The following is a 24,690-nucleotide window of genomic DNA, read 5'->3' as shown; positions in this document are numbered from 1 at the left end:
TGTACAATGCTGAATGTTGGAAAGTCAGCATGACAAAATAAGGAATGAGAACATCTGCAGATGCTGGAAATCCAAGCAACACATACAAAATGCTGGAGGAACTCAGCAGGCCAGGCAGCATCTATGGAAAAGAGTACAGTCGACATTTTGCACGGAGACCCTTAAGCAGGATTCAAAAAATTAAGGGTTGAGTCTGATGGTGAAGTAGAATAAAATGCAAGGAAAGCGTGAGGAAATTGAGGTAATGTGGGTGACAAATATGTTATCAAATATACATGCTTGGGGAGCACTGAGGATAATTGTAGAAGCTTGAGAAATGAGGCCACAGCAGATGGTTTTTCAGGCCATATTTGACATATAAGAAACCAATCAGGTAATCATGGTTTCATTTAAATCAAAGTTCAAAGTACATAGACATTACGATATACAGTACTACCTTGAAATTAATTTTCTTGTAGACATTTACAAGAAAAAAAGAAATAACATTTTACAAAAATCTATACATAAACTGACAAAGGTCGACAAACAACCAATGTGCAAAAGCAGACAAACCACAAATAAAAATACCAAGAGCATGAGTTATAAAGAGTCCTTGAAAGTGAGTCACTAGGTTGTAGAATCAGTTCAGAATAGTGGTGAATGAAGTTATCCTGTTCAGGAGCTTGACGGTTTTAGGGTAATACATAGCTAACATGAGGGGGAACTTCTTTACTCAGAGAGTGGTAGCTGTGTGGAATGAGCTTCCAGCAGAAATGGTTGAGGCAGGTTCGATGTTGTTTAAAGTTAAATTGGATAGATATATGGACAGGAAAGGAATGGAGGGTTACGGGCTGAGTGCAGGTCGGTGGGACTCGGAGAGAGTAAGAGTTCGGCACGGACTAGAAGGGCCACGATGGGCTGTTTCGGTGCTGTAATTGTTATATGGTTATATAGCTGTTCCTGAATCTGGTAGGGTGGACCTTAGGCTTATGCCCAGTGGTAGTACCGATGAGAGGGCATGGCCTGGATGGTACGGGTGTTTGATGGGTGCTGCTTTCTTGCGGCAGTGCTCTGTAAATATACTCAATGGTGGGGAGGGCTTTGCCTGTGCTGTACTGGACTGTACCACCACTTTTCATAGCGTTTTCCATTACTGAGCTTTGCTGTTTCCATACTAGGCTGTGATGCAAGCAATTTAGGATGCTTTCCACTGTGCATCTATAGAAGTTTGTATAAGTTTTCGGTGACATGCAGGATGTATAGCTACGCAAACTTCTGAAAATGTAGAGACACCATTATGCCTTGTTTGTGATAACACATGTGCCCGTGCCAGGACAGATCCTCTGATACGTTAATGCTGCCAAGGAATTTAAAGTTACTGACCCTCTCCACCTCCGCTTCTCAAATGAGGGTTGGTCCATCGACCTTCCTCCTGAAGTAGATAATCAACTGTTTGGATTTGCTGACGTTGAGTTTAGATGGGCGATAATTAAAGTGTACTGGTGGAGATGAAGTTGAGGGAATATATGGTGAACAAGATGAGATCATAGAAAAACAGGGGGATTAGATAGACAATTATGTATCGAATTAAGACTAAAGAGGGAAGATAATAGGAACATTTGTTAGAGGTTCAAACTTAGGAGAGAATTAATATTGCATTTGAAGAAAGAAGGCAGCGATTATCTTTGAACTCGTGGAATAGTAAATTCGACAGGCAAGAGCAGGATTGAATCATGCTTTATGTAATCAAACCAAGTTTAGAAGGTTCTGGTTAATCCAATTGTCTATCATATACATTCATATTTTCATCCTTTGGATTTAAGTCAGTGAATAGAGACAGAATTAAGGCTGGTCAGAATGACAGTTAATGATTTTAATGGTGGCCAGAACATCACAGGTGATTTAAAGAATCTCCAGCTTCAGAATTGTTGTGGAAAGTGGATAGTAAAGTCTGGACATTTTAAAATTTGGGGAGGAAGGAACTATGACAGTGAAATCAGAAGATAGCATTGATTAGTTAAGAACATAACGTAACGTGGGCTTGGTTGTATGCCACTCAGCCCTGCAAGTCCGCCCTGCATTGCATATGATTGAGGCTGATCTGCTCTAAGCCTCAACTTCAGTCCTGTGCCTGTTCCTAGAGCCCACAGTGCCTTAAATTTTTAAAAAAAAATTCTACTTTCTCTTCAACTACTCAATGATTTAGCTTCCAGGACAGAGAATGCCAGAATTTCACAAACCTCCATAATTTCTGGAACTTTTTCTCTAGAGAAGTACTGCTGCCATCTAGAACCAAATGCAATAGCACAGGTGCAGTAATCAATCATATATCTGTTAAAACTAACATAACCCGATTTGACACTAAAGTGCGGCATTCCTGTTTATTATTGTTGCCTGATCTACTGTGGAATTAATATCACCTTTGAAATTCTATATGTTGGAAGATGAATAACTGGAATTTAGCTTGCACTGTGGTAATTAGTGTTAATGTTGCTTTGTGCATTTGGGGCATCAGGCACCATTTTTCATGTATTTCTACCTCAAGGTACGAATATATTATATGTAAGTGAATGATCTAGGGTCTACTTTTCAGACAGTTGTCGTATTGTTCATTACAGAATACCAGAGGCCTTAAATCCCAACTGAAGGACAGTGTTCCTATTGGAGAATTTGGCCTTCATGCAGGACCCTATGGCGTGCATGATACCATGCGTGGAGGGTATGTATTGTATACCTTGTATGTTTGCTGAATGGTACGTGCTGAAGTTGTTCAAAACTATGGAGCCACATATTTTTAAGAGCTAAGTAAATTGGGAAAAATGTCCTATTCATCAGCTGTCTGGGCTGGGTTTGTGCAAGCTCTCACCATGTTGACTTTGATTATGTGATCCAAGGGCAGTCTGCTCAATATGCAGCGTTCATAGGTATTTGATTTAGTTTGTGAAATATCTCTAAAGAAATGTTTAAACTGGTGAAGATATTGGTTTCTGTACCTGAGAATCAGAATCAGGTTTAATATCACTGGCATATGTCGTGAAATTTGTTGTTATGTGGCAACAATACAGAATAAAAACTGTAAATTACTGTAAGAAGTGTGTGTGTGTGTGTGTGTGTGTGTGTATATATCTATTTTTTTCTTTAAAGTTAAATTAGTGCAAAAAAAAAGTAGCGAGAAAGTGGGTTTAATGTCCACTCATAAATCTGATGAGAGGGGCGAAGTAGCTATTCCGGAATCATTGAGTGTGTGCCTTCACGCTCAAGTGCTGTGTTATTTTAGTCATCTTCATTTATACAGCTTTGATCTTGTGCGTTGGCATACAATATTTTCAACAACGGAATCAGATTTTGAAGGAGTATTTTGTATTTGACTTTGAGAGCAACTGAGATTTGATTGATGTGATACTTAACAAAGTGTATTGCCTGTTACTTAAATGTTGCAACCAATCTTTTTGAAATGGGGATGGGAGGGAGGTTATTGCCTATTCCTAGTGGCATCAAGCTTTAGAAACCATTGTAGTGCATGTTGTCTTGATGCTGTTAGACATAATGCTCCAAGATTTTAATGCATTAGAAATGAAGAAGTGATCCTACGTTGGTCCAGTTGTTAAAGGAAGCAATGAATAAGTGTTAGGCGAGTGAATTGTTTTGTCCTGGTGACACTAAGTACCTTAAGAGTATTGCAGCTGCACACGTTCAAGCAATCATTCACATCTGACATCCCATAAGTGTGGCTACCCTTGCCAGCCCACGAACTTTGAAAGGAGGAAGCAAGCTATGGATGAAAACTGTATTGACCATGAGATCTGAATGTTCTGGATGGTGAAGTGGTAGCAATGTTAATGGTTCTCATTATCACATTGTTGACTAACAGCTTCCCGATAGGTTAGTTTTGGGGAGAAGTGAAGAAAATGAGACACCTCATATTTAAATTGGGCATTTTTCATGTTGTGTATGTCAATACTGTAGACAGAGCTATTGTTACAGATGTAGTAAATTCTGAAGCACATCTTTGGTATCACAGCCAAGATCCAAGATTTCGAGTACACAACAGTAAAGAAGAACAAAATAATTGTTACTCTGGATCTGATGTATCACAAAAAAAATTAGGCAAAGAACACAATAATAAAAAAACACAATAAATAAAATGCATAAGATGGCTTATATACATTGATTATATGTCCATAAATTGATGCTAGGCACAGGAGTGTCTGTACATCAAGTGACAGGAAATGATAAAATACTCATGGTAGGGTGGTTGGAAAGCGGCAAAATTATTGGACAAAGTCAACATGGATTTGTGAAGGGAAAATCATGTCTGACGAATCTCATAGAAATTTTTGAGGATGTAACTAGTAGCATGGATAGGTGGGACCCGTACAAGAGAAACGGGTTACACTTGAACTACAGGGGGACTAATATCCTTTCAGAGAGGTTTGTTAATGCTATTGGGGAGGCTTTAAACTGGATTTGCAAGGGGATGGGAACCAGAGTGCCAGAGCTGACAGTGTGGCTGGGGTGAAAATAAATAATGTTAAAAGTTCAAGCAAATCTGCTAATAGAAAGGTTGTGAGTGGTGGTAAAAATCTTCTGAGGTGTATATATTTCAATGCTAGCAGTATTGTGGGGAAGGCGGATGAGTTGAGGGTGTGGATTGACACGTGGAGTTATGACGTTATAGCAATTAGTGAAACTTGGCTACAGGAGGGGCAAGACTGGCAGCTTAACATTCCAGGGTTCCGATGTTTCAGATGTGATCGAGGCAGAGGAATGAAAGGTGGGGGAGTAGCATTGCTTGTTAGGGAAAATATTACAGCAGTGCTCAGGCAGGACAGATTAGAGGGCTTGTCTACTGAGTCCTTATGGGTGGAGCTGAGAAACAGGAAAAGTATGGCCACGTTAGTGGGATCGTATTACAGACCACCCAATAGTCAACGAGACTTGGAAGAGCAAATCTGCAGAGAGATAGCAGGCAACTGCAGGAAACATAAAGTTGTGGTGATGGGGGATTTTAATTTTCCATATATTGATTGGGTCTCCCATACTGTTAGGGGTCTAGATGGTTTAGAGTTTGTAAAATGTGTTCAGGAAAGTTTTCTAAATCAGTATATAGAGGGACCAACTAGAGGGGATGCAATATTGGATCTCCTGTTAGGAAACGAGTTATGACAAGTGACAGAAGTCTGTGTAGGGGAGCACTTTGGTTCCAGTGATCATAACACCATTAGTTTCAACTTGATCATGGGCAAGGATAGATCTGGTCCTAGGGTTGAGGTTCTTAACTGGAAGAAGGCCAAATTTGAAGAAATGAGAAAGGATCTAAAAAGCGTGGATTGGGACAGGTTGTTCTCTGGCAAGGATGTGATCGGTAGGTGGGAAGCCTTCAAAGGAGAAATTTTGAGAGTGCAGAATTTGTATGTTCCTGTCAGGATTAAAGGCAAAAGTGAATAGGAATAAGGAACCTTGGTTCTCAAGAGATATTGCAACTCTTATAAAGAAGAAGAGGTAGTTGTATGACATGTATAGGAAGCAGGGAGTAAATAAGGTGCTTGAGGAGTATAAGAAGTGCAAGAAAATACTTAAGAAAGAAATCAGGAGGGCTAAAAGAAGACATGGGGTTGCCTTGGCAGTCAAAGTGAAGGATAATCCAAAGAGCTTTTACAGGTATCTTAAGAGCAAAAGGATTGTAAGGGATAAAATTGGTCCTCTTGAAGATCAGAGTGGTCGGCTATGTGCGGAACCAAAGGAAATGGGGGAGATCTTAAATAGGTTTTTTGCGTCTGTATTTACTAAGGAAACTGGCATGAAGTCTATGGAATTAAGGGAAACAAGTAGTGAGATCATGGAAACTGTACAGATCGAAAAGGAGGAGGTCCTTGCTGTCTTGAGGAAAATTAAAGTGGATAAATCCCCGGGACCTGACAGGGTGTTCCCTCGGACCTTGAAGGAGACTAGTGTTGAAATTGCAGGGGCCCTGGCAGAAATATTTAAAATGTCGCTGTCTACATGTGAGGTGCCGGAGGATTGGAGAGTGGCTCATGTTGTTCGGTTGTTGAAAAAAGTATCGAAAAGTAATCCGGGAAATTATAGGCCAGTAAGTTTAACGTCGGTAGTAGGTAAGTTATTGGAGGGAGTACTAAGAGACAGAATCTACAAGCATTTGGATAGACAGGGACTTATTAGGGAGAGTCAGCATGGCTTTGTGCGTGGTAGGTCATGTTTGACCAATCTATTGGAGTTTTTCGAGGAGGTTACCAGGAAAGTGGATGAAGGGAAGGCAGTGGATATTGTCTACATGGACTTCAGTAAGGCCTTTGACAAGGTCCCGCATGGGAGGTTAGTTAGGAAAATTCAGTCGCTAGGTATACATGGAGAGGTGGTAAATTGGATTAGACATTGGTTCAATGGAAGAAGCCAAAGAGTGGTAGTAGAGAATTGCTTCTCCGAGTGGAGGCCTGTGACTAGTGGTGTGCCACAGGGATCAGTGCTGGGTCCATTATTATTTGTCATCTATATCAATGATCTGGATGATAATGTAGTAAATTGGATCAGCAAATTTGCTGATGATACAGAGATTGTCGGTGTAGTAGACAGTGAGGAAGGTTTTCAGAGCCTGCAGAGGGACTTGGACCAGCTGGAAAAATGGGCTGAAAAATGGCAGATGGAGTTTAATACTGACAAGTGTGAGGTATTGCATGTTGGAAGGACAAACCAAGGTAGAACATACAGGGTTAATGGTAAGGCACTGAGGAGTGCAGTGGAACAGAGGGATCTGGGAATACAGATACAAAATTCCCTAAAAGTGGCGTCACAGGTAGATAAGGTCATAAAGAGAGCTTTTGGTACATTGGCCTTTATTAATCAAAGTATTGAGTATAAGAGCTGGTATGTTATGATGAGGTTGTATAAGGCATTGGTGAGGCCGAATCTGGAGTATTGTGTTCAGTTTTGGTCACCAAATTACAGGAAGTATATAAATAAGGTTGAAAGAGTGCAGAGAAGGTTTACAAGGATGTTGCCGGGACTTGAGAAACTCAGTTACAGAGAAAGGTTGAATAGGTTAGGACTTTATTCCCTGGAGCGTAGAAGAATGAGGGGAGATTTGATAGAGGTATATAAAATTGTGATGGGTATTGATAGAGTGAATGCAAGCAGGCTTTTTCCACTGAGGCAAGGGGAGAAAAAAACCAGAGGACATGGGTTAAGGATGAGGGGGGGAAAGTTTAAGGGAACATTAGGGGGGGCTTCTTCACGCAGAGAATGGTGGGAGTATGGAATGAGCTGCCAGACGAGGTGGTAAATGCAGGTTCGTTTTTAACATTTAAGAATAAATTGGACAGATACATGGATGGGAGGTGTATGGAGGGATATGGTCCGTGTGCAGGTCAGTGGGACTAGGCAGAAAATGGTTCAGCACAGCCAAGAAGGGCCAAAAGGCCTGTTTCTGTGCTGTAGTTTCTATGGTTTCTATGGGAGAACCAGTGGATGTGGTATATTTGGATTTTCAAAAGGCTTTTGACAAGGTCCCATACAGGAGATTAGTGTGCAATTTAAAGCACACGGTATCGGGGGTAAGGTATTGATGTGGATAGAGAATTGGTTGGCAGACAGGAAGCAAAGAGTGGGAATAAACGGGACCTTTTCAGAATGGCAGGCAGTGACTAGTGGGGTACCACAAGGCTCAGTGCTGGGACCCCAGTTGTTTACAATATATATTAATGACTTAGATGAGGGAATTAAATGCAGCACCTCCAAGTTTGCGGATGACACGAAGCTGGGTGGCAGTGTTAGCTGCGAGGAGGATGCTAAGAGGATGCAGAGTGACTTGGATAGGTTAGGTGAGTGGGCAAATTCATGGCAGATGCAATTTAATGTGGATAAATGTGAGGTTATCCACTTTGCTGGCAAAAACAGGAAAACAGATTATTATCTGAATGGTGGTCGATTAGGAAAAGGGGGGGTGCAACTAGACCTGGGTGTCATTATACACCAGACATTGAAAGTGGGCATGCAGGTACAGCAGGCGGTGAAAAAGGCGAATGGTATGCTGGCATTCATAGCAAGAGGATTCGAGTACAGGAGCAGGGAGGTACTACTGCACTTGTACAAGGCCTTGGTGAGACCACACCTGGAGTATTGTGTGCAGTTTTGGTCCCCTAATCTGAGGAAAGACATTCTTACCATAGAAGGTACAAAAAAGGTTCACCAGATTGATTCCCGGGATGGCAGGACTTTCATATGATGAAAGACTGGATTGGCTAGGCTTATACTCGTTGGACTTGAGGGGGGATCTTATTGAAACGTATAAAATCCTAAGTGGATTGGACAGGCTAGATGCAGGAAGATTGTTCCCGATGTTGAGGAAGTCCAGAACGAGGGGTCATAGTTTGAGGATAAAGGGGAAGCCTTTTAGGACCGAGATTAGGAAAAACTTCTTCACACAGAGAGTGGTGAATCTGTGGAATTCTCTGCCACAGGAAACAGTTGAGGCCAGTTCATTGGCTATATTTAAGAGGGAGTTAGATATGACCCTTGTGGCTAAAGGGATCAGGGGGTATGGAGAGAAGGCAGGTACAGGGTTCTGAGTTGGATGATCAGCCATGATCATACTGAATGGCGGTGCAGGCTCGAAGGGCCGAATGGCCTACTCCTGCACCTATTTTCTATGTTTCTATGTTAGTGGGTGGAGGTGTTGATCAGCCTTAATGCTTGAAGAAAGTATCTTTTTGTGTCTGGTGGATCAGGCAGAGATGCTATGTAGCCGCCTCTCTGATGAGAATGGGACAAACAGTCCATGAGCAGGGTGGATGCGATCCTTCAAGAGGTTATTGGTCCTTATCTAGACATTTTTTATATATGTCCTTGATGGTGGATAGGCTGGTGCTGGAGATGCGTTGGACAATTTGACTACCTGTTATAAAGCCTTCCTGTTCACTACACTGCAGCTTCTGTACCATGCAATGATGCAGTATGTTGGGATGCTCTCTACTGCGCATCTGTCGAAGGTTATGAGTACTGATGTGCATAATCCAGCTCTCTTCAGTGCCCTCAGAAAGCTTTTTTGATGGTGGTGTGGGACCATTAGAGGTTGTGCGAGATATGCACTCCCAGGGTTTGAAACTGCTCAGTTTCCACTTCCGGGATGTGAGTAGTGCTAATTCTCCTGAAGTTGATAACATCTCCTTTGTCTTGTTGACATTGAGGAAAAAGTTATTTGTCTGGAATCAAGCCTCATGCTCTAACATCTCCTCTCTGTAGGCCATCTTGTCACTGGTGATGAGCTCCACCACTCATTAGTTTCATCACTTTGTCGTCTTGCATGCCTTTAACATCTGTGAAGTCACTGACTCCCACAGCTACTTCAAATATACTTTCTCCTCCTCTGCTTCCTGTAAGGATGCCATCACTTTTTTTTCAATTTCTCAGTCCGTTCTCAAGATGCGGCCTTCCACTTTAGAGCTTCAGTAATGTGCTCCTTTTTCCTTTGCCATAGTTGATGAAGCCCTCATACACATTGCCTCATCTGTCAAGATGTTGTTTGATGTCGACTTTAACTCAGCGTTTAACGTGTTCATCCCTCAGAGGCTGGTGGGTAAACTGCCTTCCTTGAGTTTCAGCACCCTACTCTGTAACTTGATCTTGGATTTATTGACAGAAGACTCCAGTCAGTCTGAGTCTGAGCAGCATCTCGACCTCCATCATGCCGAGCACTGGTGCCCCAGGGCTGTGCGCTCAGTCCACTGCTGACTCACAACTGCACTGCCAGATGCAGCTCAAACCACATCATCAATTTCGCTGATGATACAATAGTGGTTGGCCTCATCAGCAACAATGATGTATCAATATACGGAGGGACCATGATAAGACCGTAAGATACAGGAGCAGAATTAGGCCTTTTGGCCCATTGAGTCTTCTCTGTCTTTTCATCATGGCTGATCCAATTTGCCTCTCAGTCCCAATCTGCTGTCTTCTCCCCATATCCCTTTATCTCCTGACCACTTAAGAATCTATCAATCTTCTCCCTTAAATATGCATAAAGACTTGGTCTCCACAGCTGCCTGTGTCAAAGAATTCCACAGATTCACCACTCTCTGGCTAAAGAAATTCCTCCTCATCTCTGTTCTAGAAGGATGCCTTTCTATTTTGAGGCTCTGTCCTCTATTTTTGGACACTCCCACCTTAGGAAACAGCCTCTCCACTTCCACTTGTTGTCAAGGCTTTTCACCATTCGATAGGTTTCAATGAGGTCAACTCGCATTTTTCTAAATCCCAGTACATACAGGCCCAGAGCCATCAAATGTTCTTCATATGACAAGTTGTTTAATCTTGGAATCATTTTTGTGAACCTCCTTTGAACCCTCTCTAGGTGCAGCACATCCTTTCAATATTTTTATTAGTTTCTGCAAAGAAGAATACAGGGTACAAAAAGATATATGTCAAAAGAAAAAATAAAATAGTACCAAATACATTGTATTAAAAATATAGTTACAATCACAAAACCCTGTATTCATAAAAAATAAATTAAATCGTAATATTGAAATATAATAATTTTGTTATACAGTAAAGAAAATCTAAACCCACTACCAATCCTTTCTAAGGTAAGGGACCTAAACCTGCAAGTGAGGCCTCACTGCCTTAAAGCCTGAGCATTACATCCTTGCTTTGATACTGTAGTCCTCCTGAAATGAATGTTAACATTGGAGTTGCCTTCCTCACTACAGACTCAACTTGCAAATTAGCCTTTAGAGAATCTCTTTTTCAAGGACTTTCAAATCCCTTTGCGCCTCAGATTTTTGTATTTTCTCTCCATTTAGAAAATAGTCGACTTTCATTTCTTCTGCCAAATTGCATGACCATACACTTCCCGACACTCTATTCCATCTGCCACTTCTTTGCCCATTCTGCTAATCTAAGTGCTTCTATAGCCTCACTATTTCCTCAAAATTACCTGCCGCTCCACTTACCTTTGTACCTTCTGCAAATTTTGCAACAAAGCCATCAATTCTGTCATCTACATCATTGACATATAACATAAAAAGAATCAGTCCCAACCCAGAATTCTGTGGAACACCAGTAGTCACTGGTAGCCAAGCAGAAAAGGCTCCCTTTATTCCCACTTTTTACCTCTTGCCAATCACCCACGGCTTTATCCGTGCTGGAATCTTTCCTGTAATACCATGGGCTCGTAGCTTGTTAAGCAGCCTCATGTGTGGCATCTTGTCAAAGGCCTTCTAAAAATCCAAAAACACAACGTTAACTGATTCTCCTTTGTCTATCCTGCTTGTTATTTTTTTCAAAGAATTCCAACAGATTTGTCAGACAAGATTTTCTCTTGAGAAGCCATGCTGACTATGGTCTATTTTATCATGAGCCTCCAAATTCCTCAAAACCACATCCTTTAACAATCAACTCCAACATCTTCCCAATCACGAGGTCAGACTAACTGGCTATAATTTCCTTTCTTCTGCCTCTCTCCCTTCTTGAAGAGTGGAATGACATTTGCAGTTTTTCAGTCTTTTGGAATTGTGTCAGAATCCTTTTCTTCTTGAAAGATCTTTACTAATGCCTCTACAGTCTCTTCAGCCACCTTTTTCAGAACCCTTGGCATACGCGATCTGGTCTAGGTGACTTAGATCTTAGATCTGTATCTTCAGACCTTTCATTTTCCTAAGAACCTTCTCCCTAGTTATGGTAACTTCACACACTTCATGACCCCTGACCCCTGACACCTGGAATTTCCACCATACTGCTAGTGTCTTCCACAGTGGAGACTGATGCAAAATATTTATTCAGTTTGTCCACCATTTCCTTGTCCCCTGCTACTGCCTCTCCAGCATCATTTTCCAATGGGTCATTTATCTACTCTTGCCTCTCTTTTACACTTTGTGTATGAAGAAACTTTTGGTACACTTTAATATTATTGGCTAGCTTACTTTTGTATTCCATCTTTACCTTCGTAATGACTTTTTTATTTGCCTTCTTTTGGTATTTGAAAGCTTCACACTCCTCTAACTTCCCTCTAATTTTTGTTCTATTATATGTCTCCTCTTTAGCTTTTATGTTGGCTCTTAGCCATGGTTGTGTCATCTTTCCTTTCGAATATTTCTTCCTCTTTGGGATGTAAATATCCTGCGCCTTCCAAATTGCTTCCAGAAATTCCAGCCATTGCTGCTCTGCCATCATCTGTCCTAATGTTCTTTTCCAATCAATTCTGGCTGAATCCTCTCTCATGCCTCTGTAATTTCCTTTACTCCGCTATAATACTGATATATTTGACTTTAGCTTCTCCTTCTCAAATTTCAGGGTGAATTTGATCATATTATTACTTGCCCCCAAGGGTGCTTTTACTTAAGCTTTTTGATCAATTCCAGTTCATTACACAACACCCGATCCAGAATAGCTAATTCCCTAGTGGGCTTAACCCCATGAGTTGCTCTAAAAAGCTGTCTTGTAGACAATCTAAAAATTCCCCCTCTTGGTATCCTGCACCAACCTGATTTTCCCAATCTACCTGCAGATTGAAATCCCCCATGACTTTTGTAACATTGCCCTTTTGGCATGCATTTTTTATCTCCAGTTGTAACTTGCAGATCACATCCTAACTACTATTTGTGGGTCTGTATATAACTTCCATCAGGGTCTTTTTACCCTTGCAGATCCTTAGCTCTATCCACAACGATTCAACATCTTCCTCTGTCACTTATTTCTAATGATTTAGTTTCATTTTTTCAAAACAGTGCCATGCCACCTCCTCTGCCTTCCAGCCTATCTCTCAATACAATGTGTATCAGTGGACATTAAGCTCCCAGTTATAATCTTCTTTCAGCAATGATTCAGTGGTGCCTACACATCAAACTTGCCAATCTGTATCTGTTACAAATTCATCGACCTTATTCTGTATATTGCACGCATTCAAATATAATACCTTCAGTCCTGTATTTACCTTTTTCGATTTTTGTCTGTCTTTTACATTGCAACTCACCCTGCTGACTGCAATTTTGCCCTATCATCAACCTCTTCTCGCTAGGAGTATCACTACACATTGCCTATTTGTGAACCAACTATCTCATCTTCAGCACTATCACTTCGGTTCCTATCCCCCTGCCAAATTAGTTTAAGCCCATCTGAACAACTCTAACCAACCTGCCTGCAAGAATATTAGACCTCTTCAGGTTCAGGCGTAATCTGTCCCTTTTGTACAGGTCACAGCTACCCCAGAAGAGATCGCAGTGATCCATAAATATGGCCCCCTGTTTCAGAGGAGGTAGAGAGGCTTGTCAAGTGATGCAAGAGCAAGAACAACAACCTGAGTTTCAACATGGATAATGCAAACGTGGACTTCTGAAGGCACAGGTCATGCACCCTCCATTGCACATCAATGTCTCTGCAGTGGAGAGAGTGAAGAGCTCAGAATTCTTCGGTGTGCACATTATAGATGATCTAACCCAGACCCACAACATCTCCTTGTTAGTCAAGAAGACACAGCAGCATCTGTGCTTTCTGAGGAGATTGCAGCGTGCATGGTTCCCCGCCCCCATTTTGACAACTTTTAACAGGAGCACCATTGAGAGTCTCCTGTTGGGCTGCATCATTGTGTGGCATGGAATCTGCAAGGTACTGGATCGCAAGACATACAGAGGGCAGTAACTACTGCCAGGAGTATCTTTGGGATCTCCCTCCCCCCTATTTGTGACATTTACTGGGAGTGTTACAGATGAGGGGGGTCAAAGCATTTTTGAGGATTCCTACCACCCATCCCACAATGTCTGATCTACTGCTATCAGGAAACAGTTACAAAAGCACCAGGACTAAGATTGCCAGATTGGATAACAGCTTTTTCCCTCAGGCTGTGAAACTAATGAATCTCCTGCCACCACCAAGGTCCTGCCAATCAGATAACAAGCTGATTACCTGTGCTGCACTTTACTACATAGATTTTGAATTCATTTTATTAACTTACCTTATAATAGTTTGGTTTATGTGCTGTGTGTGATACACATTGCATGGGTACACTGTGGTCCAGAGGAATGTTGTTTTATTTGGTTGTACAATCAGATGACAATACGGTGGCACGCAAAAGTTTGGGCACCCCTGGTAAAAGTTTCTGTTACTGCGAATAGTTAAGTGAGTAGAAGATGAACTGATCTCTAAAAGTCATAAAGTTAAAGATGAAACATTCTTTTCAACATTTTCAGCAAGATTTTTGTTTTGTACAGTTTTGGAGTAGAAAAAAAGGAAAGGAGCACCATACAAAAGTTTGGGCACTCCAAGAGATTTGAGCTCTCAGATAATTTTTACCAAGGTCTCAGACCTTAATTAGCCTGCTAGGGCTTTGGCTTGTTCACAGTCATTGTTAGGAAAGGCCAGGTGATGCAAATTTAAAAGCTTCATAAATACCTTGACTCCTCAAACTTCCTCCCAACAATCAGCAGCCATGGGCTCCTCTAAGCAGCTGCCTATCACTCTGAAAATTAAAATAAATGATGCCCACAAAACAGGAGAAGGCTATAAGAAGATAGGAAAGCGTCTTCAGGTAGCCGCTTCCTCAGTTCGTAATGTAATTAAGAAATGGCAGTTAACAGGAACGGTGGAGGTCAAGTTGAGGTTGGAAGACCAAGAAAACTTTCCAAGAGAACTACTCAAACAACAGAAATACTGCAGATGCTAGAAATTCAAGCAACACACATCAAAGTTGCTGGTGAACGCAGCAGGCCAGGCAGCATCTCTAGGAAGAGATACAGTCGACGTTTCAGGTGAAACGTCGACTGTACCTCTTCCTAGAGATGCTGCCTGGCCTACTGCGTTCACCAGCAACTTTGATGTGTGTTCCAAGAGAACTACTCGTAGGATTGCTAGAAAGGCAAATCAAAACCCCCGTTTGACTGCAAAAGACTTTCAGGAAGATTTACCAGACTCTGGAGTGGTGGTGCACTGTTCTACTGTGCAGCGACACCTGCACAAATATGACCTTCGTGGAAGAGTCATCAGAAGAAAACCTTTCCTGTGTCCTCGCCACAAAATTCAGCATCAGAAGTTTGCAAAGGAACATCTAAACAAGCCTGATGCATTTTGGAAACAATTCCTGTGGACTGATGAAGTTAAAAAATAGAACTTTTTGGCCGCAATGAGCAAAGGTATGTTTGGAGAAAAAAGGGTGCAGAATTTCATGAAAAGAACACCTCTCCAACTGTTAAGCACGGGGATGGATCGATCATGCTTTGGGCTTGTGTTGCAGCCAGTGGCACGGGGAACATTTCACTGGTAGAGGGAAGAATGAATTCAATTAAATACCAGCAAATTCTGGAAGCAAACATCACACCATCTATAAAAAAAGGCTGAAGATGAAATGAGGATGGCTTCTACCCAGGATAATGATCCTAAACACAGCCCAAAATCCATAATGGACTACCTCAAGAGGTGCAAGCTGAAGGTTTTGCCATGACCCTCACAGTCCCCCAACCTAAACATCATTGAAAATCTGTGGATAGACCTCAAAAGAGCAGTGCATGCAAGACAGCCCAAGAATCTCTCAGAACTAGAAGCCTTTTGCAAGGAAACGTGGGCGAAAATCCCCCAAACAAGAATTGAAAGACTCTTAGCTGGTTACAGAAAGCGTTTACAAGCTGTGATACTTGCCAAAGGGGGTGTTACTAAGTACTGACCATGCAGGTTGCCCAGAGTTTTGCTTTAGGCCCTTTTCCTTTTTTGTTATTTTGAAACTGTAAAAAGGGGAAATAAAAAAGTAATCTTGCTTAAAATATTAAAGAAATGTGTCATCTTTAACTTTATGCCTTTTGGAAATCAGGTCATCTTTTACTCGCTTAGCTATTCAGAGTAACAGAAATTTTGACCGGGGTGCCCAAACTTTTGCATGCCACTGTATGTACAGTCAGATAGCAATAAAATCAAATTTAAATTGAATTATCCATATCATCTTCACTTTCTACACATTTACTCTGACACCTTCATTCCATTAAGCTGAACAGCAGTAGAGTTCCCCTAGTCCTCTTCCATCCCATCAGCCTCAGCATCCAACACATTATCTTTTACCATTTCCACCAACTCCAACACAATACTACCACCAGTAATATCTTCCCCTCTCTCCCCTACTCCTTTTTGCAGGAACAGCTCTCTTTGTGTCCCTGGTCTGTGCATCTTTCCTTAGCTGTAACAGTCAGGGTAACAACTGTTCCTTCACCTTCCTCTTCACCACTATTCAGAGACCTACCATGCAAGTGAGGCAGAAGTTCACCTGTACTTCCAGTTGTCTACTACATTTAGTGCCTGCACTGTGGCATCCACTGCATTGAAGAAACGAAACATAGGCTGAGCAACTGTTTTGCAGAGCACCAGTGCTCTGTCTACAACATCCAGCTTGAGATTCTGATTGTTTTTTAACTTTCCTTCCTGCTCCCATAGTGACCTAGCTATCATCGGATATCTTCATTGCTACTGGGAGGCCAAATGCAGTTTGGAAGTACAATGTCTTATATTCCAGTTGGGTGGTTTACAAATTAACAGTATGAATATTGAATTTTCCATTTCAAGTAACCCACGGCTCCCTCCTAGTTTTCTTTTCTCTATATTCATCCCTTTCATCCCCTTTCCAACTGGTTCCATTATCCCCTTCCAATCTCATTCTATTTATCAGCTTCTATCCATTCTCGTACATAGTCTTTCCTGTTTCCCCTCAATTCTGATGCAGAGACTTGACCCAAAATAGCAGCTTATATCTTTTGCTTTCACAAATGCTGTTTGACCTGCTGAGACCTTCCAGAGTTCTGTTTTTTTTAAACTAGAATCCAGCATCTGCAGGGGTTTGTTTTTGTGTTCAAACAGGTGATATGTACTGTTCTTTATACCAGCATTACTAATTACATTCTCTGCTTCGGATGCAAGATTCAAAAACCTTCATTTGGAGCAATTTATAGCTGTTACTTTAGATACAACATTAGTAAAATATTAGTTGTATTTCCCCCATTTTTTGGTAATATTTTGTATACTTCTCAGTTAGAAAAAACTATTTGTGTACTGAATACACTACATTAATTGATAAGGAGCTTATAAAGTCATGTATGGTTTTGTACTCCATATTTTGCTGATCTTCGTGTTTCAGCCAAATGCATTATAAATTTTCTTTAAAGAAACGTGCTTCATTTTCTACAGAACAGGAAGTAGCTTGTGTTTTTTAATGTGAAATCACTATGTTATTTTAAGAAGCATAATATTTCAGTACCTTGAATTTCCTGGTCATGGAGCCAAAAATATCAATTCTGCGGAAAATAAACAATATAAGTTATTTTGGAAATTTTAATCAGCCGTTCCTGTTGAGGCCAATGTCTACCAGTGTCTCCCTATGTTACCTGGTGATGGGTTAGAAATGAAATAGGTGTATAAGAATCGCTGGTTTTAAACTTTTGGCATAGCTTAATTGGTTCTCTAATAAGTTTGTCCTTATAAGTTATGAGATAAAGGAATAGATATGGACTATTCATTGTTTTGGCTGATCTGTCCAATTTCAGAGCTTAAGATAATGAAAGGAACATTTATCCAAATTGTTCTTATCATTTACTCTCAACGTTCCTCCCCACCACCAAGTCTCTCTGCATTTCTTTTATGGCCAGCATTTTGTTGTTTGACTGCAGTGGACACAGTATCTAGCTGCATTAGGGATAGAAACTGGGTTGCAGGGCTACAAGACAGTGTGTCCTGCACGCTGCTACACTGTGCCATCAAATCCAGTACACTCATACTGCAACTGAGAATTCTGCTCCTGAACTATCAGGGCAGCACAGTGGCATAGCAGGTAGTGTTAATCTCTTAGCTCCAGCATGCTAGATTTTGACCTCTGCTGTTACATACATAGAGTTTGCACTTTCTCTCCGCGACTGTGTGCTTTCTTGGATGCACTTGTTTCCTCTGATATCCCAAGAATGTGCTGATTGGCAGATTAATGAACTACTTTGGATTGCCCCTAGTGTAAGTTGGTGGTAGGAAAGTCAGGGGAGGGTTGGTGGGCATTGCTTTGAGAACCAGCTGAGCCTCATTTGGCTGAATTATTTTACTCTGTGTAACGACTTTTTTAAATGAAGGGTCTATATAACTTTTAATAAGAGTTTGAACTCCTTACAGTTTAATTGATCAAAGAAGCCATTAATATTTTATTAACTGAGGAGCTATACAAAGGATATACGGTTACAAGAAAAAGTTTGTGAACGCTTTGCAATTACCTTGTTTTCTGCATTAGTTACTCATAAGATGTGGTCTGATCCTCATATGTCACAATAACAGACAAACACAATCTGTCTGAATTAATAATGCCCAAACAATTGTACAACTTCTCGTCATTACTGAGTACACCATTTAAACAATCACAAACCAGGTTGAAAAAAAGTATGTAAACCTCTGGGGTAATGCCTTTTACAAAAGCTATTTGGAGTCAGGTGTTCCATTCAATGAGATGTGGGTTGTAGAGGTGCCCTGCCTTATAAAAAAGACACAGTCAAGTTACTGACAGAGTCTGCTCTTCTCAAGAAAGATCTGTTTATCTGCACCATGCCTCAATCAAAACAACATTCAAAGGACCTTAGAAGAATGTAGAGATGCATGAAACTGGAAAAGACTACAAAAACAGTTATAAGGACCTGAAGGACCAGTCCACAGTAGGAGAAATTGTCTACAAATGGAAAAATTCAGTACTGTTGCCTGGAAGCTGGCGTCCTGCAAAGATCACACTAAGAGCACAACATGCAATGCTGAAGAAGATGAAAAAGAACTAAAGCGTAACAGCAAATCCTAGACGCAATGGTGGAGGAACTCAGCAGGCCAAGCAGCATCTATGGAAAAAAGAACAGTCGATGTTGCGTTTTGGAAAATGGATCAGCCATGATAAAATGGCATAGCAGACTTAATGGGCCAAATGGCCTAATTCTGCCCCTATATCATATGGTCTTATGGTCTTATTTATAGTCTGGATAATCAGGAATTTGTCTCAATAAGGTACTAAAGAATATTTTGAATGTTCTGCAGAACTTTCAGATAAATATAGAATAGAATTCTATTGATTGGATGGTTTGAGGTAGAAACAGGGGATTCTTGTATACTTCAGTGTCAGTCGCTGTTTGGTTTTACCATTCAAAGCTAAACTTGTATTTATAATTCATTATTCATTCTTCTTGAAGCCTGTCTAGGTGTGTAGTTTGGCTGGCAATCTTTGGTTTCCTGAAGATTGGAGACTGGGGCAAATCTACTGTTTTTTTTTAAATAGCGTCATATATACCTTATGAAAGGTATTCCTAATGCAGTAGTGTTGAGTTATGAAATGTGTTCGAGTAAGTAAATTGTTCTGTATTAGAAACAGGAAAACAAATACTGGCAACACTCAGCAGAGCAGGTAGCACCAGTGGAACAGTCATTGCTCATGGATAGGGGCCCTTTGTTGGGACTGGGAAAGAAAACAAGTTTGTAAGCACCGGAGGATATAAATAAGGCAGGTGGAATATCTTGGTAGGGAGATATCAAGGATATTGTGATGGATCAAGTTATCTGGTTGGTAATTCAAGGAGAACTGTTACTGGAGAAAGAAAACAAAAGACCAAATAAAATCTGAGAAATGCAGGTCAGAGTTATAGAAAGTGCCCGATAGATAAGACAATGTAATTGGAAAGAGGAAAATTGATTTTGTGTGGGAGATGGACATGTATAGCAGAACTTTTTGCATTTTGATACAAATAGAGTGACTTTTGACGAAGGGTCTCAGCTCAAAACGTCGACTGTACCTCTTCCTAGAAATGCTGCCTGGCCTGCTGCGTTCACCAGCAATTTTGATGTGTGTTGCTTGAGTTTTTTATTGTATGTTTTGTCATAGTTCAATTTTTAAAGAATTCTTAATACACCCAAATAGTGTTGTTTTGTTTAAAAGTCACAATGAAGTGAGAAGGCTAATCTCCTCCAAGAGGACAACAACCTTGCTGTGCCTCAATGACCCAGAGGTTTGTAAAGTGCATAGACACATCTATCATTTCAAATTAGAGGAATTTAGATAGTGAGGTACCTTGGTTATCTATAATTGGGATCTGTTTTTCCATTTATATAAATAACTTGGACATAAGTGTGCCACTGAAGGGATGATGTTGAGATTTTTGATTAAGATGCCAGGTATAGTTGACTAAGGTAAAGTGGAGGACAGATGAAGATTTGTACAATTCTTCTTCTTTTGCCCGTTACGCAGCTGGCATTCAGGGCAGCAGTGAAGATCCCTTGGCTGTGGTGGCATTCACGGCTTCCTTCATTGTGTCAGTAACTTCCCCTCAGTGTACCGTCAGTCATGCAAGTCCTGGGTAGAGACTCGGGAATACTGTCACTCAGAGATGTGGAAGGATTCTTCATTGCTGTTCCTGTAACAGTTTTGTTTGCCTAGTCAGGGTTGTAAGCCCTGACCCGAACTCCTGAATCTGGAGGATTGGTGAACCACTCTTAGTTTGGCTTTTTCCCTCTGACTTGCTAGGCATGGGTGACCCTACCAAGAACCAAAGCATAAAGCCCTGACTCCATCCAATATAACTCTCCAGGTCATTGAGGCACAACAAGGTTGTGGTCCTCTTGGAGGAGATTAGTATTATAATAGAGGTGAAAAGTATACTTTCTAAGGAGAAAAATGAATATACATCGGGACAATTGAAATAAATGTCTTAAAGAGAGTGGGTAAAAAGGCATGAGGGCAAGGAAAAATGTGAACTTTTAAAATGGTTTACTCCTTGTTAGTCTCTTTTAAACGAATTACATGTCTTCCTGTCTTTAAAGATTCTCCAATGTGAAGTCGGAGCTTTTGCCAAGTCATCCCCTGGAAGTTTCAGAAAGCAATGTAAGCCTGGAATTTTGAAACTGAGATATACATTACTTTATGTTTTGTTTGCCACTCTCAATTGTGTTATGTTTAGGGTACTTGATTTGGATTTGGGGGGAGGATTTTTATTACCCGGTCATGTTGATAAGCATGTAGAAGTGCAACTCCTAATGAATGGACAAATAATAGAATAAGAAGAAACACAAGCAATGACTTCTCACTCATTGCTTAGGTCCAAAAAAATTGAATCTTAAGGAACCATAAGACCATAAGATATAGGAGCAGAATCAGGCGATTTGACCCATCGAGTCTGCTCCACCATTTCATCATGGCCGATACAAATTTCCCCTCAGCCCCAATCACCTGCCTTCTCCCCACATCCCTTCCTGCCCTTACCAGTCAAGAATCTATCAACCTCTGCTTTAAATATACACAAAAACTTGGCTTCCACAGCTGCCTGTAACAAAGAATTCTACAGATTCACCACTCTGACTAAAGAAATTCCTCCTTATCTCCGTTCTAAAAAGACTTCCCTCTATTCTGAGGCTGTAGCCTCTGGTCTTAAACTCTCCCACCATAGGAGCATGCTCTTCTCATCCATTCTATCAAGGTCTTTCACCATTTGATAGGTTTCAGTGAGGTCACCTCTCAGTCTTCTGAATTCTAGTGAATACAGGCCCAGAGTCATTGAACACTCTTCACATGACAAGCTATTTAATCCTGGACTCATTTTCGTGAACCTCCTTTGAACCCTTTCCAGTTTCAGTAGATTCTTTCTCAGATAAGGGGGCAAATATGCTCTCAACACTCTTAAGTGAGGCCAGACCAGTGCTTTATAAAGTCTCAACGTTACACCCTTGCTTTTATATTCTAGTCCCCTTGTAATGAATACTAACATTGCATTTGCCTTCCTCACCACAGACTCGACCTGCAAATTAACCTTTATGGAATCCTGCACAAGGACTCCCAAGTCCCTTAGCACCTCAGATTTTTGTATGTTCTCTCCATTTAGAAAATAGTCAACTTTTCATTTCTTGTACCAAGTGCATGACCGTACACTTCCCGACACTGTATTCCATCTGCCATTTCTTTGCCCATTCTCCTAACCTAAGTCCTTCTGTAACCTCTCTACTTCCTCAAAACTACTTTCTGCTCCACCTATCTGCATATTGTCTGCGAACTTTGCAACAAAGCCATCAATTCTATCATCCAAATAACTGACATATAATGTAAAAAGAATTGGTCCCGACACAGTCCCATGTGGAACACCAGTAGTCACCGGCAGCCAACCTGCAAATCAGCCACTGTTTTATCCATGCTAGAATCCTTGGCCTCGTAGCTTGTTAAGCGCTTGTGTGGCACCTGGTCAAGGACTTCTGAAAATCCAGATACACAACATCAACTGATACTCTTTTGTTTATCCTGTTTGTTATTTCTTCAAAGAATTCCAACAGATTTGTCATGCAAGATTTTCCCTTGAGGAAACCATGCTGACTATGGCCTATTTTATTATATACCTCCAAGTACCCTGAGACCTCATTGACTCCAACATCTTCTCAACTACTGAGGTTAGACTAACTGGCCTATAATTTCCTTTCTTCTGCTTGTCTCCCTTCTTGAAGAGTGGAGTGACATTTACAATTTTCCAGTCTTTGGGAACCATTCCAGAATCTAGTGATTTTTGAAAGATCATGACTAATGCCTTCACAATCTCCTTAGCCACCTCTTTCAGAACTCTGGGGACTTATCTACCTTCAAACCTTTCAAATTCCCAAGAACCTTTTCTCTAGTAACGGTAACTTCATACACTTCATGACCCCGATATGCACTCTTGTCTCTTTTTTTTTACACTTTATGTGTCTGAAGAAACTTTTGTTAACTTCTTTAATATTACTTAATGGCTAGCTTGCTTTCATATTCCATCTTTACCTTAATGACTTTTTTTAGTTGCCTTCTGTTGGTTTTAAAAGCTTCCCAATTCTTAAAAATTCCAATTTTTAGCCACAGTTATGTCGTCTTTCCTTTAGAATACTTCTTCCTCTTTAGGATGTGTATATCCTGTGCCTTCTGAATTGCTTCCATAAATTCCAGACATTGCTGCTCTGATGTCATCCCTACCAGTGTTCTTTTTCAGTCAGTTCTGGCCAACTTCTCCTCTCACTGTAATACTGATACATCTGACTTGAGCTTCTCTTTCTCATATTTCAGGGTGAATTCGATATTATGTGCACATTCAAATATAACACCTTCGGTCCCATATTCACCCTTTTCAATTTTGTCTGCCTTTGCCTTTTACGTTGCAACTCATCCTGTTGACTGTAATTTTACCCTAGCAACTGCCTCTCTTCACTACACATTGGCTCTGTTTATAAACCAGATCCCTCATCTTCAGCACTATCATCCATCTTTCCTACGATACTTCTTGCATCGAAATATATGCAACTCAGGACACTAGTCGCACCATGCTCAATGCTTTGATTCCTAACTTTGTCTGAGATCTTCCCAACATCTGCCTCCACAACCTCTCCATTAACTGTTCTGGCACTTTGGTTCCCAACCCCCTGCAACTCTAGTTTAAACCCTACTGTGCAGCATTAACAAATCTTCCGACTAGAATATTAGTCCCTCTCCATTTCAGGTGCAAACTGTCCCTTCTGTACAGGACCCACCTTCCCTGGAAGAGAGCCCAATGATCTAAAAATCTTGCTCTCCCTCCTACACCAACTTCTTAGCCATGTATTAAACTGTATAATCTTCCTTGTTCTTGTCTCACCAATACATGGCACAGGTAGCAATCCTGAGAACATAACGCTGGAGGTCCTGCCCTTTAACTTGGCACCTAAATAACTCCCTGAACTCCCTATACAGAACCTCATCACTCCTACGCAGGTCATGGTACTCACACGGGTCATGATTTTTGGCTGTTCCCACTTAAGAATGCTGAGGACTCAGTCTGAGATATCCCGGACCCTAGCATCTGGGAGGAATAAGGAATCATACTTCCTTATTAAATAACCAAGGCTCACTAATGCAAAATAGGCATTTTGTTCTGGTACCTCTAGATTTTTACATTGTTACATTTTTAAAAATTGATAAATAGATTTCAGGTGTTATACAATCTTATAAAATACAGGTATTTGAACTAGATACTTCAGCAACCACGTTTGCTGCAAATAGGGAGGAAATTATTATGAATCAGTTAATTTCATTTTACATCAGTATTCAAGAAATTAATATCTTCTGTATTCAGTTTCAGCTCAATCAAAATAAGATGAATTTTGCTATGTTGAGAAATATTCAAGGATTATATGCACCACTAAAGTTACAAATGGAATACAAAGCAGTAAAGCAGGTATGCCAATATGTGTTTGTTAGTTTAAGTAATGAATCTACTTTTTTTTTGTTTATGTAAATTCAAAGGAAGTGTGGCTAATGTACACTTTCTGAAAGGTTCTGTATTGAATGTATTTTATATTGAACATTTGCGAATTCAGCCGTAGTTTTGAGTATACAAGGTTGCATATAGATATTGAGATCATCTGCCAAGGATTTTTACAATTAGCATTTCTCTGCAAATTGCACTTGTAAGATAAGAGATTTAACCAATTACATATTGTAATTATTTTTTGATAAAAGAGAAAAGATTTTCTCCCAATGTATATCTGGCCAATACACTCCCTGCAATTAATAGTTACAAAATTTTTAAATGATTTGCTATGTTTACTAAGCATTCCTACTTCAAGGCCATTGTAAGTGATGTGGTAAGGTTTTTTTTATTTTGTCATTTATGAGATATGGGCATCACCGGCTAAGCTAGCATTTATTGTCCATCCCTAGTTGCCCTTGAGAAGGTGGTGATGAGCTGCCTT

General features: G+C 40.6%; 1 protein-coding gene across 1 annotated transcript in view; it reads left to right on the top strand.

The window, feature by feature from the left end:
* Positions 1 to 24,690, top strand: part of pomp (proteasome maturation protein) — a 32,660-nt gene that overhangs the window by 5,459 nt on the left and 2,511 nt on the right. Inside the window, exons 2-4 of the mRNA XM_072262975.1 lie at positions 2,598 to 2,698; positions 20,779 to 20,839; positions 24,072 to 24,173. Coding sequence (XP_072119076.1) covers positions 2,598 to 2,698; positions 20,779 to 20,839; positions 24,072 to 24,173 — 264 coding nt within the window. The remainder of the gene's footprint in view (positions 1 to 2,597; positions 2,699 to 20,778; positions 20,840 to 24,071; positions 24,174 to 24,690) is intronic.

Source organism: Mobula birostris, chromosome 7 (assembly GCF_030028105.1).
Source record: "Mobula birostris isolate sMobBir1 chromosome 7, sMobBir1.hap1, whole genome shotgun sequence".
Lineage (NCBI taxonomy): Eukaryota > Metazoa > Chordata > Chondrichthyes > Myliobatiformes > Myliobatidae > Mobula > Mobula birostris.
The sequence above is the reverse complement of the archived record's forward strand: the minus strand, read 5'-3'. Positions and strand labels throughout refer to the sequence as shown.